Below are 17766 nucleotides of genomic sequence, written 5' to 3'. Positions count from 1 at the left end.
TAATTATTTTTTACAAATGTGACCTCCAACACAGAAAAACAGTCCTAACTAAGTTTGCATCTCTTTCCATCCGACGTGTCGCTGTTAGCTCGGCAGCAACCGGAAGAACTGGAATGCCGCAAGCTAGCCAGAAACCGCTAACGTAAGCTAAAGTTAGCTAACAGACGGAGCAGCGTCTCTGCAGTTCTTCTCCTTAAAACTGCTTCAGCGGCGACTCCAGGTTCTCTGGAGCTTTCGCTGTAGCCTGCCTCATCGACACAGACTGCTTTCACACTCCCTTAAGCTCCAAGGAAATGGCATGCTGTTGTTTCCTACACGTCAGCTCTTGGAAGAAAGACAGTCTGCGCTGCATATCTGTCACTCTGAAGTGCTCCTGTTTTATTTGCAAGTTATCAGAGGCCCACTTGTTTCTACCCAGTGATTTTCAAGGCATCACGTCATGACTTTGAAGTACCTCTGGGCATATTAAGCATCTGTTATATGCTCTCTATCTTTTACATTGTTTGCTTAAAAGTCAAACAAAACAACTTGAATTTCAAACACATGATTTATGTTATTGCATTACACTACTTAGTGATATTTCGTTGGTTTTCCTTTGCTGCGTGTCAGCCTGAACGCTAGAAAAAAAACTCCAAACATGAAATCAGTAGACGGCAGCTGATTCTCGACTTCATCAATCAGGGGGTTGGTGGTTCAATCCTCGCCCTAGTCGATGTGTCCTTGAGCAAGACACTTAACCCTGCATTGTTCCCTGTAGCTGTGTCTACAGTGTATGAATGTAACATGATTGTAAGTCGCTTTGAATAAAAGCGTCAGCTAAATGACATGTAATGTAATGTAATGTAATGTAATCATAATGTCAGTGCAACTATTCCCTTCGAAGTAAAGCATCCCCCTGCTGAACGTCTTTAAAGAGCCTTAACTTGGTGTTGTGTCTCACAGCCTCTTGGGACATCTTTGGTGTAGTTTCGTTTTGAATCGTTGCCTTTTCCTCACCCAAATCGAGGGTGGTATCTGATGATAGACAGACCGTAAAATCTTCCTGTCGGAAGAAAGAGATTTCCTTTCTCTTTCGAAGTCGTTCGCTCGTGCGCCGATGTGTTAGTTAGCAAAAAGATGTGTTGGTTAGCAAAAGGATGTGAGAAAGAAAAAAGGAGAAGAGTGCGTGGAGGGGGAAACCGAGAGGGGCTAGGAATGAAAGAAAGGAGAAAACAAGTGTCTTATGCTTTGATGATTCATAGGGGGGGGGGGCTGCCACATTGCGATGAATATTTAACGGGATGATGATGATAACATTGAAGGCGCCATTAATTAAAATCAAACATCTGAAAATTTGATTAGGAAAGAGACTGCGCCTGTAGCGGAATGAATAAATCATTCTTTTGTTCTGCTGTAGGGTCGTGTTGAGAGGGAAAGAGCATCTTGTCAACATTTAGCCTCCGTTAACAAATGTACAGGCTACATGTGTTAAAGACACGTAGGGGCGAGAGACGTCTCCCCAAAGTTCATCTGATTCCTTCTTGTAGACTGGCCCCTCAGATCTCCTCTGTGCTGACCCGCAACTGTAGTCACTCGCAACGTCGGATATTACCAGAGCAACAGCAAAACACCAGTAGTGGTGTAATACTAGGGTTGTTTATTTTCAATGCAACAAAATGCAACATTTCTGCCCATCCAGTAAACAATTTTGAACTTCGGTCTACTTTTTTGTCAGTTCATTCCCAGGACAAATGTGTCCCACTTAGCTGATACTCTTTCATGAAATAGAAGTTAGAGTAGAGAGTGTCCAACAATAGCAACTATGCAGAATATGTATTTCTCTGTATTTCCTTTTCTTCTGTAGTTATTCTACGATTCAGATAGATTTATTTATTTATTTATTTATTATAAATAATATATCAGGCTAATTGAACACGTAATGGACCACAGTTTTAAAACCAAACCTCAAGTGCCTTGAATGTTTTGAATGTTAACAACATTTTTTGATCAGTGTGAAATCTGGTCCAAATAATCCTTAACAATCTGTTTTACAAAAGTATCACGTATGATATAGAAATAAGATACATAAACAAAGAACTGATATACTTGAGTCCAGGTGAAGTCTGTCACACTCGATATGCTTCATCCACTGACTATCTGTTAAAAAAACTAGGGTAGGTAGAAGCGCTCCATGTCTGCATACAGTATTTTCAACTTTCATCAAATAAACACACCACCTCATTTTAATTGCCAACAGCCCGTGGCCATTTTCTAAATTCCTCACACTCACTGGCACTTTCACTATCTCTCTATTGCTGTCATAAGTTTATGTTCAGAGTACACTCAGACATAACCAGGAGCATGAACACACATACACTTGTAGTGCGGTCTATACTCGCGTGTATGTGAGTAATAAATGAGTTCATGAAGGCAGCTGAAATGTGCCCGAAGGCACGTGCTTTTAAAAAATATGCCCCATTTTGTTTAGGTGTTTAGGGTCGGGTCGCTCTGTGCCTGTAGCTGTGGCACACTAATGTATGTCTGTTTGCATTCACAGAGTGTTTCTACTCTACATTTGCTCAAAAGCATGTGTGTGTGCGTGTGTGTAAATGGCCAGTCGTCACCTGTGATCACAGCAGGTACCCCTGTTTCGTAGGCCCTGATGCACTGTGGCACCGGCATTTAGCAGTCCCCATCTGCAGGCTCTCACTTGCCCTGAGTAATAGGCCACTGTGACAGCTGTGTTTGTTTGTGTTTGTGGATGTGGATGGAGAGCGAGAGAGGGAAAGAGAATATAGAAATATGCCATACAAAGACATCAAATTAAAGCTTTCCAGTTCAGGTTTACAGATGTTAGATGTCTGCAGTGACGCTTCAACTCATCAGGTTTTGTGTTTGAAGTCCAAGTCTTTGCAAACATCAATGAACCGTGTGCTAAAAATACACAAGAAAGGGAAAATGAAAAATCACAAACTGCAACACAAACATCCTTTTTCTGTTCCAGCCTAATTTTAGTTTGTTTCAAAGTTCTAAAAAAGATGCACGTCATCTGATGGTTGTTTCTTTTGGGTTTTCTGTTGTGATTCAGACAAAAGTTATCTGATTAGCAAATCCTACATAAAAAAAATATTGCATACAAGACTTACCCACATAGATAGTTCATCTGAATCTAAATATATATATATATATATATATATATATATATATATATATATTCTAAATATATACAGTATATATATATATATATATATATATATATATATATATATACACACAGGGTCATGACACAGGCCAGCTAGCCAACATGCTTATGAATGCTAATGTGTTGATGCAGCAAGCGTTTATACACTGAAATAGCTCAATGCACTCAAGATTAATGGTTTATGTCACAGTGCAAAACTCTGGAAACCAATTGTAAGATAACAGTATCACATTTTAAAATAAACACTGGTTTGCATAACCTCATAGTTCTATAAAAAGGCAACAATAAGATCCATATCTGAACAAACACCTAACATGACACAAAAATAAAATTTATTTTTGTGTCATGTTAGGTTTTGCCTTTTTATTTCCCTTGTTAAAAAAACATAATGGGTTGTGTGAGACATTTGTTTAGTTTTCAATCCTTTTATTACTGTGGGCACTTTATTCTTTTATCTCAGTACCAGAATAGATTTGTATTTGGTCAATTTGGCAGCTCCAACTCGTAGAAAGAGCATAAGGAGATAACAGATAATCAGCTGAATGAACACTGGCAGCAAACGTGTTGATTTGTAAAATATTATTTCCCAAGTTTTAATTAAAAAGGGATTGTTAGCAATGTTACCCATGATTGTCTCAACACTCTTCACCCCGTGAGGGACTAGGTGGAGATGTTTGAGCCGTATGTGCACCATTATTAGAGTTATGTCATTTTAAATGCCGCTGGCAGGCTACCAGTCAAATATATCAAGGGTATTACTCATGGGACATATAGACATTACAATAAATTAACCAACCGTGTTGTAAAGTAATATGAAAGCCTTATTTAGGGGATCGGTTGCATTAATTAGATGAATGCTGACATCCCCCAACAACTAAATGAGAGTTTAGCTTCACTAATGCGGAAGGAGGCGCAGGGAGCTTGTCACACAAGAGAGTTTCGTATTTAATCAGAAGAGTCGGTGAACGCAGTACAACGTTTCAAATGTTTTCTCTGATTCTCTTCTATTCGGTGTACCTAGATCATCACCTTCTTTGGGGGCCAGGTGTACACCAACGAGGCGACGAGCAGCGAGGCGAGCCGCCTGTCCTTCGCTGGGGAGTACCTGGGCGGAGACGCCTCCCTGCTCATCAGTGACCTGCTGCTGACCGACTCTGGGGAATACTATTGTAAAGTCAAGACTGGGGGGAAGTACCACTGGAGCCAGGTCAACCTCATTGTGCTGGGTGAGTGTTGTCAGACACATTGTAATAGACACACACTCAGGTTATGAAGAGACTCAAACCCATTTATACACACACACACACACACACACACACACACACAGAAGACCTAGTCATTGGATCATTAGCCTGGCACATTTCCTCCGTCATGCTGACTGTCCTAATGATTCAATTTGATTCAGACAGTGTGATTTGATTTCGCTCATGCTGTTTGGGTTCGTTTGGATTGGTTTGTTGATGAGGTGAGACCAGAGACATGCGACTGGGTCTGGAAGAGCATGATTGATTGGGTTAGGGTCTGAGTTACATGGACGAGCATCAAGATAAATGCTTTATGTGCCTGTGTAGCACAGGCTAATACAAGTCCTCTGTGGGATCTATGAGAAAACAGACCCTGCTCTAAGTTTGAGGGTGCTTTCTGAAAGGAAGGTTAGTTGAAAATAACATTGAAAAAAGTCACCAATGTAACCACTGATAAGCGAAGTCGTGTCTTAGCCCTTGCAACTACGGAAAAGCCTGTTTTGGGATCTACATTGTATCCCCTTCTTTAGCTTTTTGTTTTCCTCATTCACCCAATATACAAATGGATCTAAATGGCTTAGGCTTAGCTTTACAACTAGCTCAGTGGTAATATGTGTCTCTCCCTGAGTGTCTCAAATAGCTAAACAACTCTGAAGGACAGACAGCAAGAGGGGGAGCGGCTGCACCACAAAAGCCAGCCGCAAAGTCCAGCGGGAGGAACAAGAGCGTTCTCAATGTCAGAAAAGCAGGCGATTTATTAAAACATCATGGGAGATTAGCTCAACCCGCGGTTATTGGTTTTCTAATGGAACAGTCTGTTAATCCTCTTGCGCTCACTCTCCTCTCTCTTCCATAAAGACATTTCAGTGAGTTAGTGCCTCGATTTTTTACAAATTGCCCTCAGCTTCGCGGTGACACTTTCCATTTTGAGAGAGACGAAACATTTGCATTTTTCTCCAGCTCCCCACGCTAAGATAATAGCTTGGCGGCCGGGCTGGTAGCCGGCTTGGCAGGAGCCGGTGTGGGAGTGTATTTGTGTGCACGCCAGGGTTTATGCGTGCCTCCAGTGGATGCGTTTACTCGCGAGCTTGCGCGTTAACGCATCCACCGTTCTTGTCCCAGAGTGTGTCCAGTTGCATGTGCAGATGTTTAGTGTGTGTGTGTGTTTGTGCAAGTGTGTGTGTGTGTGTGTGGACAAACATAGGTGTGTTTGTCATTGTGTGTGTGTCTGTGGCGCCAACTGCTCCGGCTGCAGTTGGGCCTAGCTGACCCTGACAAAGCTGTGAGATACACACACACACACACACACACACACACACAGGGATGAGGACGGGATGGAGAAAAAAAAAAGAGGGTTAGACGGACAAAGGCACATAAGCTATCAGGCCGTGTGTACCGTTTACTCCCAACTTTCTACATTTTAGCATTACAGAGTTATTACAGACTTATACTGCAACAGTAAATCCACAAAAGTCGACATCTCTAATATGACAGCATAACAAAAACACAAAATAGTTGTTTAAATATAGCTCACCACTGATCTAAAAATACATCAGTGGGGAGGGAGGAAACTGTGTGCTGTTTTCCTGCTTTTCTGGCTGAGCGGTGCCTCTCAGCGTGTTTCTAAACAGAGCAGCTGCACAGGCCTCAGCAGGCACCAACTATACTGTTGTGTGCCTCCAGCAGCTGGACTATGACCAAAACCCTTTGACCTGTGGAGAACATATTACCACCACGCGTCCACAGCCAGCTTTGGGGTCACATTGATCCATTCCCTATGGGTGCTGTTGTTTTTCTGCTTGTGTCACCAGCGCGGAGAAATGACTGCGATGCTACAATAACCCCTTATAAGAAATGGGTAAAGGCAGACCTGTTCTAATAAAGTTTACAATGTGTGTTAAACGCAACGCGACAAGCCATTTTTTTATTGGGTCACTTCATTTTTATCTGTTGTTTTAATATGAGACTGTACATTGTGGAATAATGTATTTTTTTATATATTATTTAAATAGATAACCCTAACCCTTGGATAGTAATATCATCACTAATTGACAATGAATGGAAGATGTATTTTGGATACTCAAAGAATATTTGTTTGAACTTTTAAGCTTTATTTTATGATCGCAATAACTCTTCCAAATTAGGAGATGTGTCTATATTCCCATACAACCACACAGTTACAGCTACAAATTAATCGTTGGTCTTGTATCTCTGGCTAATTGAATGATTAAATATCCACTAATTAAATTAATAGTATGTAAATGTGTATGTATTTATTTGCCGTATTTTGTTAATTATTTGTGTTCTTTCAAAATGCACCTATCACTGATACAGTACATGTAAAATGTATTTTTCTTCACTTTGTTTGCTCTGTTACATCACCAGAGGTCAAACGCATCTAGATGGTTGAACTTGAATGCAAAACTCAAAATAATAAGTGCATCTGTAGTACCAATGTGACAAAGAAATGAACATTGGCTTGTTTGCATTCAAATGTTTCTGATGCCCGTGCGTTCCCACAGTCAAACCCTCCAAGCCGAGATGCTGGATGGATGGCAAACTCTTGGAGGGCAGTGACGTCAAGCTGAGCTGCAAGTCCAGCGATGGTTCTGACCCCATCAACTACAAGTGGGAGCGAGTGCTGGACAAAGGCAAGAGTCTGGGCAAGTTGCCAAACCTGGCACTGATAGGTAAGGGAAATAATTGCCACTACACTGATGTGCTGATTCATCATTCAAGCCCTCTGCAGAGTAATGCTACGAAGATTCATGTTCATATTAGTGATTTTTATAGGCTGCATTCATCCGAGGAAGTCTTTTGCTGAGCACGCTGCCTTTCCGTCGCCTCCTCCCAACTGCTCGTTCATACATTTGCAAACACTGACACCCGTGTCCGCCCAGTGCAACTACATCCTCCCAATTAGACCACTGATCTTGCACGCCTTTCTTATCTTGAGACCGGTGCCACTTCATCCATCAGCTAAACACCACAGTATGCACACAAGGAAATCAAACAGAAAACAGCCCTGTGATATTCTAGTTGTACTTTGTTGGGATGAGTTATATAAACACGAGGATCCCAGCCGACACTGACATCGGATGACGATGTCCGTGACATTGAAATGTCAGCCTGGCTCAAGTGAATTACACCTGCATCCGTGAATGCAGTGGAAACGCAGTGTTTTCTTGGATTGGGTGTAAAGTGGAGAAAATCAAATGTATAACACACAGAACTGATCTGGCAGCTCCCACTACATTCTGCACCCAAAAAAAAAAGAAGAACGTTGGCTCGATAGTCGCCCTGAGGCACACTTTATTCACATGGTGGGGATTCTGGCATTCTTCTTGGATCATCACCAGACATATACGCCTCTAAATAGCAACAGAGGCAGTTGACAGCAAAAAAAGCTAAAGGTAGGCCAACTCTCCCTGCTGTGTATTCTATAAACCGGCGTGAACATCCCCGGGGTGCCGACCTCTCGCTCCGTCTCAGTTTTCCCTCCAGTGTTCAATTGGCATCTGTGGCGGCACGTGCTCAGACGAAAAAAAACGTCAAATTAATGACCTCCACCGAACAACACCTGTTCAATCTAATTAGTTTTCATTGGACGATAACAAACAGCGTCAGCGGCCATTATTTATGGGTCTGGTGAAAGGTACTATCACATGGTTGTCATTGGGCGGGGATGACTAAATATCCCATGGGGCTGTGGGGCTCCATCGCTCTCTCAGACACGCGCCTGCTACTCTCCTCAAGTCCTCCTCAGTGTGTTGGGCCTCGTTCTTAAATAAACACTCCATCAACATTTCTCTCTCTCTCTCTCTCTCTCCCTCTTCCACCTGCCATCTCTCTTTCTTGCACCATAAAATACACGTCAGTCTCTCAAGTCCTGCAAATGTAACCGACGTTGTGGGTGAACATGCGGGAATGCGCAACAATATACAGCCGACACAAATTGGTTATTTCTTTGTATTCCCCCAGATCTCAAGAACCCGGAGCTTGTGACCCTGAGGAATCTCACCATGGACAGCACAGGAGTCTACAGGTGCACGGCGAGCAATGACGTGGGCGAGGAAAACTGCACCGTCGAGGTCACGATGCAACGTGAGGTTTTTTTTTAGGGGTGGGAGGGAAGGGAGTGTCGACCTGGCATGCGTCCGCCTCGCACCAAACTGCCACACTGATTGATGGTTATTGTTTCAAATACTGCAGCTGGAAATACATTTCTTCCCCTCCCTGCCTTTTCCATTCTCACACTCCTCCTTCTCCCCATTCTCCCCTCCAGTGCTCTCACACTATCGGGACTGCACTTTTACTGAAACTGGTGGCTATACTGGTCACCACCTATGCTCCAACCGTTATGTTTCACTGTCACTAACACATTTCCTGAGAGGCCCGGGACGGTTGGGGGGGTCAGGTGTGGAGAAAGTAAACACATATCGTAGCTCATTAAATTGAATGTGGGCGCCGTGGCACCCAACGCAGGGAGTGTTGGGGTATTTCCAGTGAACGAGAATGCACCATAAGTATTTGCGGACGATGAATAATATGTGACAGTAAGTGACTCTATCTCTCGTCACTCATCACTTCCTCTTCTCCGTTCACAGACGTGAAGGATGTCGGTATGGTAGCCGGTGCAGTGGTGGGAATATCCCTCGGTGTCCTCATTGTCATATTAATCATCTGGCTCGTCTTCCGCAAGAAAGAGAAGAAGAAGTACGAGGAGGAGGAGACTCCAAATGAGATCAGGTTCAAGCATCCTCTTTTCTTACGTGACTGGTTCACTTTTCTTTGATAATGTGTACTAGTTAAAAATACTAGTTGTTTGAGTTGAAACACATGCTAAAATGCGAAAATTGTTTTCATATATGGGGATTATGAGTGCAGATACTCACGCATGTGTTTCTGTATGTGTTCTTTCATCTGCCTCAATCATTTAAGGCCAGTTGCATTCTTTGATTATCTGACACACTGAGTAGGAACGTTAAAACAACAACCATGTACCAGCTTGATGCAATATCTCATGCACAAACAAGGAATCTCAGGTGAGGGAGACGGAGGCATGTGCGGTGTAACGAGACCGAAAAGAGATATCTCGCAACAATAAAATTATAGGCTACCTCAGCCACCCGGGGCCGGGGGCGGTGCACCTGGAGACGAGAAGTATCTGAAGCTTAGTCGCATGCGGTGAACATGCGGGAATGCGCAACAATATACAGCCGACACAAATTGGTTATTTCTTTGTATTCCCCCAGATCCCTGTGATACACATGCTTGTATGCAACGTTGGCAGGTGAGACGTGAAAAACCAATGCAGACAAACGATGGAAGTTATCGTTACAATTAAACTTTTAGGTCGAAATTTCTCTGGCCATTTCATGCAGGTCACTCCCCCGGACTAGACTGAAATATTTCCCTAGAATTAAAGTGCGAGAGTTAAAATAAAAATGTTATGTCTGAGTGTGCTATTGCATTGGAACTCAGTACAAATCTGTACAGGGGGGAAAAAAACATATACTGTCAGTCATCAATAATTGATATACCAAAGTATTAAACGTGACAAGCCTATACGTGCTGTAACTGTAATTGTATGTTGTTCTATGCAACAGTGCTTTCTGACTGGCTTTGACTGCTTAGCAATTGCTTTAAAACGTAATGAAAAACATAAGATTGGAAAAGTAAGTCTAACGTCCGCAGGGAATCACTCAGTAGAATATAATTTGCAGCACACGCGAGTATCACACTAGTCGAGCCTCTGGAACCCATTTAGCTGCAGCTCAGCTGAACGCAGGCTTGTGTTGAGCAATAGCACCAATCTTAGTACATAGGTGTGTGTGTGTGTGTGTGTGTGTGTGTGTGCGTGTGTGTGCGTGTGCGTGTGTGTGTGCGTGTGCGTGTGTGTGTGGCCAAGTTAAATGCTAACTGACACAGCAATAGCCCCTGTTTGCTTGGTTGTGTTTGCTTGTCTACCTGGCTGTGAGTGTGTGCGTGTGTGTCTGAAAATAAAAACAACTACATGGTCAAGTGTTCATCGATTACCTTTAAAGTGGCCTTCTTTCCACACCCCTCTTGAGTGAGTGTGTGTGTGTGTGTGTGTGTGTGTGTGTGTGTGTGTGTGTGTGTGTGTGTGTGTGTGTGTGTGTGTGTGTGCGTGTGTTTGGCATCACACTCGAGTACCCTCCTCACTGCCTGCGTGCAGTGGAGGCCCCCGTGTACCGGAAACAGTATTTTTATTTTTTTGTTCTGCTGGATCCGAGTAGGTGCACATTTACTGATGTAACAATTCATAATGCAGAACAGTCGAGGGACAGCTTTAAGTAAATAATGTAGATGTTGTGAAGTGTTTTCTGTTTTTATACCATGTTAAGAGTCAGAGCCTCTCCACCAATGTGCTGCTGAACCACCAGCCTTAGTGACACATATCTCTTGGGTACGGCATCGGAACCTGCTGTTTAAAAAATGTCATTTTTCATTTTTTTTTAGAACCATCTCGCAGCCAACAGTGCTCATGTGAGAGGTTTCTATTTCTGACTTTCTGTCGAGAATATAAGCCTCATATCAATGGGATGATATTACCTGCTGACTCAGCCGCCCACATACCCTGGTGACTTGGTGACAGTGATTTATAATAACTGCAAAGATCCGCTGTAATTTTTAACACCATCCAAGTAACAATCACAGCACAAATTACTGTATTTTTTGTGATTAATGTTACTGGCAATTTACTTCTTTACTCTACTTCTGTGCGATTTGGTACCGTTTTTTTAATATTCTCCTTGTGTCATGAAAGTAGAATTATAATGGAAAGTTTTCATTGTGCTCTCAGCGAAAACTTTATTATTCTCCGTTCAAATATTGTATCTGGGGAACTAGTGATTTCAGCAGATTTCATTATTTCATGCAAATGTTTTTTCACAAAACTCAGAGGCTGGGGGCTATCTCATAAATTACACGGGGTCCCAATATAATACTGGTCCCATGTGAATAGAGTCTAAGAATAGTGTGAGGGAATGGTACTGTGTTGAGCTGTTTTGTGGTCTATTGTGTGTGTGTGTGTGTGTGTGTGTGTGTGTGTGTGTGTGTGTGTGTGTGTGTGTGTGTGTGTGTGTGTGTGTGTGTGTGGGTGGGGGGGGGGGGGTTCCTTCTCTCTCTTTTAAGGAGTACAGTTCAAATAAATGGAGCTTTGTCGTCATTGTTTGCTGTGTGTTTCTCTGTGTAATTTCTAACCACAGGGAGGATGCGGAGGCTCCCAAGGCCAAGCTGGTGAAGCCCAACTCCCTCTCCTCGTCCCGATCCGGCAGCTCACGCTCCGGTGCCTCCTCCACCCAGTCCATGGTGCACAACAGCGCCCAGCGTGGCCACCGCCCCCGCCCACCTGCTGTCGCAGCTCTCAAGGAAAATGGACAGCCTCCAGGCTTCCCCCAGTCCCCTCCAGCCTACACTTCAGTGGTGCCCAAGACCCCCGAGCCCCCTGCCACACCCAAATACAACTCCAGGAACATGTCTGGGCCCACACCCCCAACCCTCATGGTCCCTGCCCAGACCAAGGCCTTTCAGACTGTGTAGGACTGAAAGCCAACCACTTCCTGCAGCCGTGTGAGACTCCCATCCCAGCCCGAGCCCCCCTAGCCCCCTCCCAAAGACTAAGACTCTTCCATAAACAAAGAAATGCAACTAGTTAAAAGGATGTAATTAAAAGAATCAATACTTTAAGTCCAAAAAGTACTTTAAATGAATGCATACTTTAAAAAAGGGAAAATATGACATGCTTGCCCCCTTCTGAATTACGTAAAACAACAAAAGAAAAGAAAAAACATGACCTGAGATGCAACGCTGTTTGTGTCTCATCCCTGAAGGCAGAGCTTTTTTTTCTGAGTTCCGTCTTTTGGCTTTCGAAGGCACAGGGAAGCACCGCGGTGGAAGGAGCCCCCTACAGTAGTAGAGCTTTTATTTATTCATCAAATCAAAGGTTTAGGCATGCAGTGGGGGGAAGGGGAGGGTGGGGGAGGGGGACAGAGACAGTAAAAGCTGGATGATGAAGTAGATCCAAAACTCGGAGCCAGATACCAATGGAGTCATGCAGCTGTTGAGCTTTTTTGGTTGCCGACGAATACAAGATGGATACAAGCGGGACGGAAACAAGGAGGAAGAGAGAGTGCAAGAGCGTAAGACAGCTGCTGATCTCTTTTCTCTCTCTCTCTCACTGGGAGGAGGAGAGGTGGGCGTGGGGGGGTGATTCTCTGATTCATGTCACCCTGCACCTCCGACTCGCCGCCTCCAGCACCTGCTCTGAAACCACAAACCCCTTTTGCCTCCCGTGGGCCCGGACCGATTGCGCCCATCCGCGTGGACGGACACAGCGTGTGTGTGTGTGTGTGTGTGTGGCGTGTACATCATCTGCCTCAGTGCTCTCGGTCTTCCGTGCTCTCGTAACGAACCCGTTGAGAAACCACAGCGGTCTTGAGACTGACTCAGCTGGCTCCCAAAACAGCTCATCTGCTCTGCCAATCAGCAGGTGAAACTTCAGGTGCACGGATGTAGCATTGACAGTGGAGCCAATCAGTGGAATTGATACCCCTCCTCCCCCTCCCACATCCTGTCTACGTCTGTGGACATCCTTTTATGGAACTGAATATCTTTCCTGAATAATTAAATAGTATGTATTAGGCCTATAGCGTGTCAATACTTTAAATATAGGGGATAAGCATCTATTAGACCAGCTGGACTTGTTTTTCTTTTCTTTTCTGTTCTCATGTGTTTTCTTCTCTCTGAACCGGTTGTAAAGGGTGACAGACAGCTATATGTCTATTCATCCATATTAAGAAGTGCCACCAATCCCTAGGATGGGTCATTATCGTTGCTTTGATTTTTGTTTACTCTTTTGTTTACCTGCTACACGTGTGAACTGAAACCAAAATCTATCACCATGAATGTGTGATGGTACGAAGATGGCGGATCCCATTCTCTTCAGCTCCCTCAGAAGGTACCGAATCAATATCCGAGCTAAGGCACAAAGAATTGACCTCGACATTCAATTTTACAATTACTATGTCTGAATGCAGGGGAGCGAGGAGTATGATTCTCGAGACTGCAATTGTATAGGGTGTGTATGGTATCATTGTCAGTACTCTCCACCGGATCCATAACAATGGAGTGGCACTCGATTGCCGTCTCGCCGAATCACCGGGACCTGCTTGGTCATTGGTCGAGCAGCGCTATCAGCCAACTTCCCTTTTTTGTCGCCTCCTCAGACGGACCCAGTGCAGTTTGATTGAAAGTTAAAAAAATAAATAAAAATTTTTTTAAAAAGGGGCAAGTAGCCTATATAGTGTGCCTTTGCAATCCCTCTTCTCTTCTGGTTTCTGTCTTTGTCCTTATCGTCAAGCGCACCGGTGGTTCAGTCCCCGTTCACGTCTTCACGCTTTGAGCAAATGCTGAGAAGGTTCAACTTCACGAAACTTGGCCCCCGACGCAGAACAATAGGGAGCACCGAGCAGAGTGAATGATCCACGGTGAGAACGCAATCCCATGCCATGGGACACTGTACTGTACATCCTGTCATCGGTCTCGTTTTATATTGTACATACAGATGGATATACGCACATGATGTCATTTAATTTAATAAATACAGGCGTGTGAGGGTAGATGTACCCCTTACGAGTCAAATAGGAAACCCCCAAAGTGAATTTAAACCGTGTGTTTTTTGTACAAATGTTGTGCAAACAAGTGAAGCCCCCTAATTGTGATGTGACATGAGACAGTTTTCTTTTGTTTTTTTACATTTGAACCCAGTTCTCATGTGATACAAATATTGCATACAAATGTAATGTAAAAGTGGAGGAAATTAACCTTGTCAAAATCAAGACTTCTTTCCAACTAGTGGCCAGATTCTGATGAGATATTGTATGGATTTTATTGACCCCCCCCCCAGTATAATTTATACAGATTTCTGGTGAACCCATTGATCTTCAATAGTAACTGCCAGATTATCAGAACATTATCATAACAAGTATTTATAGTCAGCTAATAGTTATGACTTTGATGAACCTTGACCTTTAGTCTGGCGCACCATCCAGCTAAAATGTTCACATGTGCATAAGATATATCAAATACAAATGTTGTGAGCCTGTTAAATACTGTCAAAGAAAATAAGCAGTGTTTATTTGACTGACTCGGGACAAACTAAACAATTGAAGGTCCATTACTGGTTCAAAGAAGAGCAAATGTCACCTGTAATATGTAATATTTTTAGCTTGCAATGGATGTTGCTATTCTCTCTGGGAAACGGCAGCGGGGCTTCGATCTTGTTTCACTTCTGAAACAAAGTTTGAATGATATCCAACATCAAAAGTTTTACAAAAAAAATGACATCTGTCTAAAGAGCATATGCGGTTTGACTTTCACGCGCGGGGTTTCACATGTGACCTGTAAACTGTGAGGGGAAGATGAGAGAAAAATGCCTTTTATATTCAACCAGAGACAGCGATTCATATTTGAGCAGGGAAGCTACTGTGTGCGCGTGTGTCTGTGTGTGTGCGTGCTTGCGTGCATGCATGCATGTTTGTGAATGTGTGTGAGTGCGCCTGTGTGGGTGTGTGCATGTAAATTCAGTATAAGCCCTTGGGCCACACCCACACACCCTCATGTTAGCCATTCAGTGAGAAGGATCCAGTCAGGCAAAGTAACCTCTATCCAAATTGATGTGACTGCAGACTGGCAGTGTTTATTTTAGTATTCACTGACTTCTATGCCTGTTGAACTCGGCTTCATGGGCAGCAGTCATGTTTCTGCTTGTGGGGGTGGTGTCTCGAGACAAAGCACGTCCATAATTCATAATATTGTCAGCTCTGGAGGCCACTTGTACGCTCCCTCCTTGCTCTTGTTGTCTCTTAACATAGAATGCACTTGGCCCCGGGTGTACTGATGGCATCTCAAGGCACTCACACACACACACACACACACACAAAAATACAAAACAGGTCAAAAGTTGTATATATATATATATATACACACACACACATAAACATACACACACACATAAACCGGTACACATGGCACATTCAGGTCCGCACGGAAACACAGGTGTGTACTTCATGCACATTCACAGTTTGCACATGCACGCATGCGCTCACAAACACACACACACACACAGACACACACACACAGTTTGCACAAACAAAAGCCCAAACAGCAGTCCTTGTTATTTCTGCTTCCTCAGAATCAATTTGATGGATCGAATGTCTGGAGGTAATACGACTGACTGATGGAACCAGGATACTGAATGCAGCACAGAAAGGGACACTCTACATCACCCAGGGGACATGTGCGCCCCCACACACACAAACACACACACACACACGCACATGCACATGCACTCGGAAATACAAACTCTGCTATGCATCGTAACTATCTGGATAGCATATGCTTACAGACTTTTTCTTCCATGGGAATGTGTGACAGTGGTACTGGGAATCAGGAGAGGTATAGCAGGCTTGATTATGGGCCAGGCCATTGACATTCCCTCCACCACCGATGAAAGTAGCGGCGGAGGTGGAGGACGGGACTCAAGTCTTCCGGCTGTTAAATTCCTCCAAGCTTTTTGATTTGCTTTCCGGCAACGGCAAGTCTCAGGTGGCAGATTCCCCAGTTTATGAGCCCTCGCGTTGCATCCCTCCTCTCATGCGTGCAGCTTTGTGGCCTGACAAACGTGCGCTCTTTCCAACAAAATGAATTTTAAGGAGGTTTTGTCAGTTCAGCAGAGCGTGGAGGAGGGAAGTCTTAAAGCACCTCAGAGTGTCAGCGGCACATCCAGTATCATTCTTTAAAACAGTAACCATCAGCACTATATATTGTCTTATTATCAACACTCAGAGGTGCAGTAAACATGACATCATTACATGGTTATCCTGCGTTATATGATAGGAGTGTGAATCTCATGTAGCCACTATGTTTTATGTTCTATTAAGCAGTTTTATTTCTGATTGAAGCTATTGAGCAGGGCCATGTGACTTTGGCTCAGGCTTTGTGGCTTGGCCTTGTATGTATAGGGGAATGTGATGTATTGTTACTTTTGAGAGAGGAGATGGAGGGGCGTTACTCAACCTCAAGAAAAGAAAGCAAAGGTACCTGCATGTCCTAGGAGATTGAGCAGACGAACGGGAATGCTTTGCTTTGATGTAACATAACTGTATTCGGCTAAAAATAATACGAAAAAAAAAAAGCGTTTGAAAAAAAAAAAAAAGAAGAAAAAAGAAAACCTACAATTGTAAATATATTCACAGAAGATTTTATGAAGCTTTATTTTGGTCTTTTTCTTCTTTTTGAACTCATCATCCATGTACTTTGCACTTTTTGTTTGTTGTGTGCTATGCTCATCACCGGCCTGTGTGGGATCTGTGTGGTTGGCTGCTCCTCCTGACTGCATTGTTTGGATGTCAGGGGGAGACACGCTCAGCGCGGCGTCACTGAAGGGAAATGTAAGACACTTTTGTTTTCCTTTCTCTCATCTGTTTTTTCTGCCGTGGCTTCTCTTTGGTTTTTATTTTAAAAAAACAGTAACGATTTCTTTTTGTTCGTTCGTTTGATGAAAACAATCCATGTAAATATCACAAGTAAAAAAATGTATATTTTTACGACTTCTGAGTTATTACTCTTTCATTTGCAAATAAAATATTCAATGACAACTTAACTGGTCTTGTGGCATCGTGATTTGGGGTTTTGGCCTCTCTGAAATGAGTAAATGCAGAACAATAACAGCACGGTATATTTAACCCGAGTGAGATACAAGTAATTATATATAATAGTTATTGTCACTCCCCGGTGACAAGGGCCTCTTTTCATACTCTTTACTCGTACATATTCACATAATAACTATAAGTCAACGTGACGTTTTGTTCAGACTTTCATGATCCCCAGATGATGAATCATAACTTTGGTGATCAGCTGATTGCTTCCGGTCGTGCGCCCACAGGTGAAATATTTCACTTTATCCTGAGAATATCTCAACATTGACAGCTGCACCACAGGGTTGACACCATCTAACTATTAGAAGGATGACCATGAAATGACACCTAATTCATGTCCCCTTCAGGATGAACTGGATTAACTTTGGCGGATCAACAGATAGACATTTGTATTTGTCAAATACTTGAAAAAACAACTGCAAGCCTCTGCTTTGTGTTTAGTGCTAATTGGCAAACTCAGATGGTGAGCATGGTAAACAGTATACCTGCTAAGCACCAGCATGTTAGCATCGTCTTGTCCTCAATGCTATACTGTTTTGTGCATTTAGCTCAAAGCACTGCATACTACATACAATGAATACAGAGCCTGTAGACTCTC

At 43.2% G+C, this 17766-nt stretch overlaps 1 protein-coding gene across 2 annotated transcripts in view; it reads left to right on the top strand.

The window, feature by feature from the left end:
* The window catches only part of clmpb (CXADR like membrane protein b), a 75202-nt gene extending 58149 nt beyond the window's left edge, over positions 1-17053 (top strand). For both annotated transcript variants that reach the window (XM_034548090.1, XM_034548089.1), the window contains exons 3-7: positions 4203-4407; positions 6948-7115; positions 8407-8529; positions 9033-9174; positions 11658-17053. In XM_034548090.1, the coding sequence (XP_034403981.1) occupies positions 4203-4407; positions 6948-7115; positions 8407-8529; positions 9033-9174; positions 11658-11991 (972 nt within the window). In that variant the 3' untranslated portion in view covers positions 11992-17053. The remainder of the gene's footprint in view (positions 1-4202; positions 4408-6947; positions 7116-8406; positions 8530-9032; positions 9175-11657) is intronic.
* The last annotated feature ends 713 nt before the right edge of the window (positions 17054-17766 follow it).

The sequence above is a fragment of the Cyclopterus lumpus genome, chromosome 13, assembly GCF_009769545.1.
Source record: "Cyclopterus lumpus isolate fCycLum1 chromosome 13, fCycLum1.pri, whole genome shotgun sequence".
Lineage (NCBI taxonomy): Eukaryota > Metazoa > Chordata > Actinopteri > Perciformes > Cyclopteridae > Cyclopterus > Cyclopterus lumpus.
Note: the sequence above shows the minus strand (reverse complement) of the source record. Positions and strands in the feature narration are given on the sequence as shown.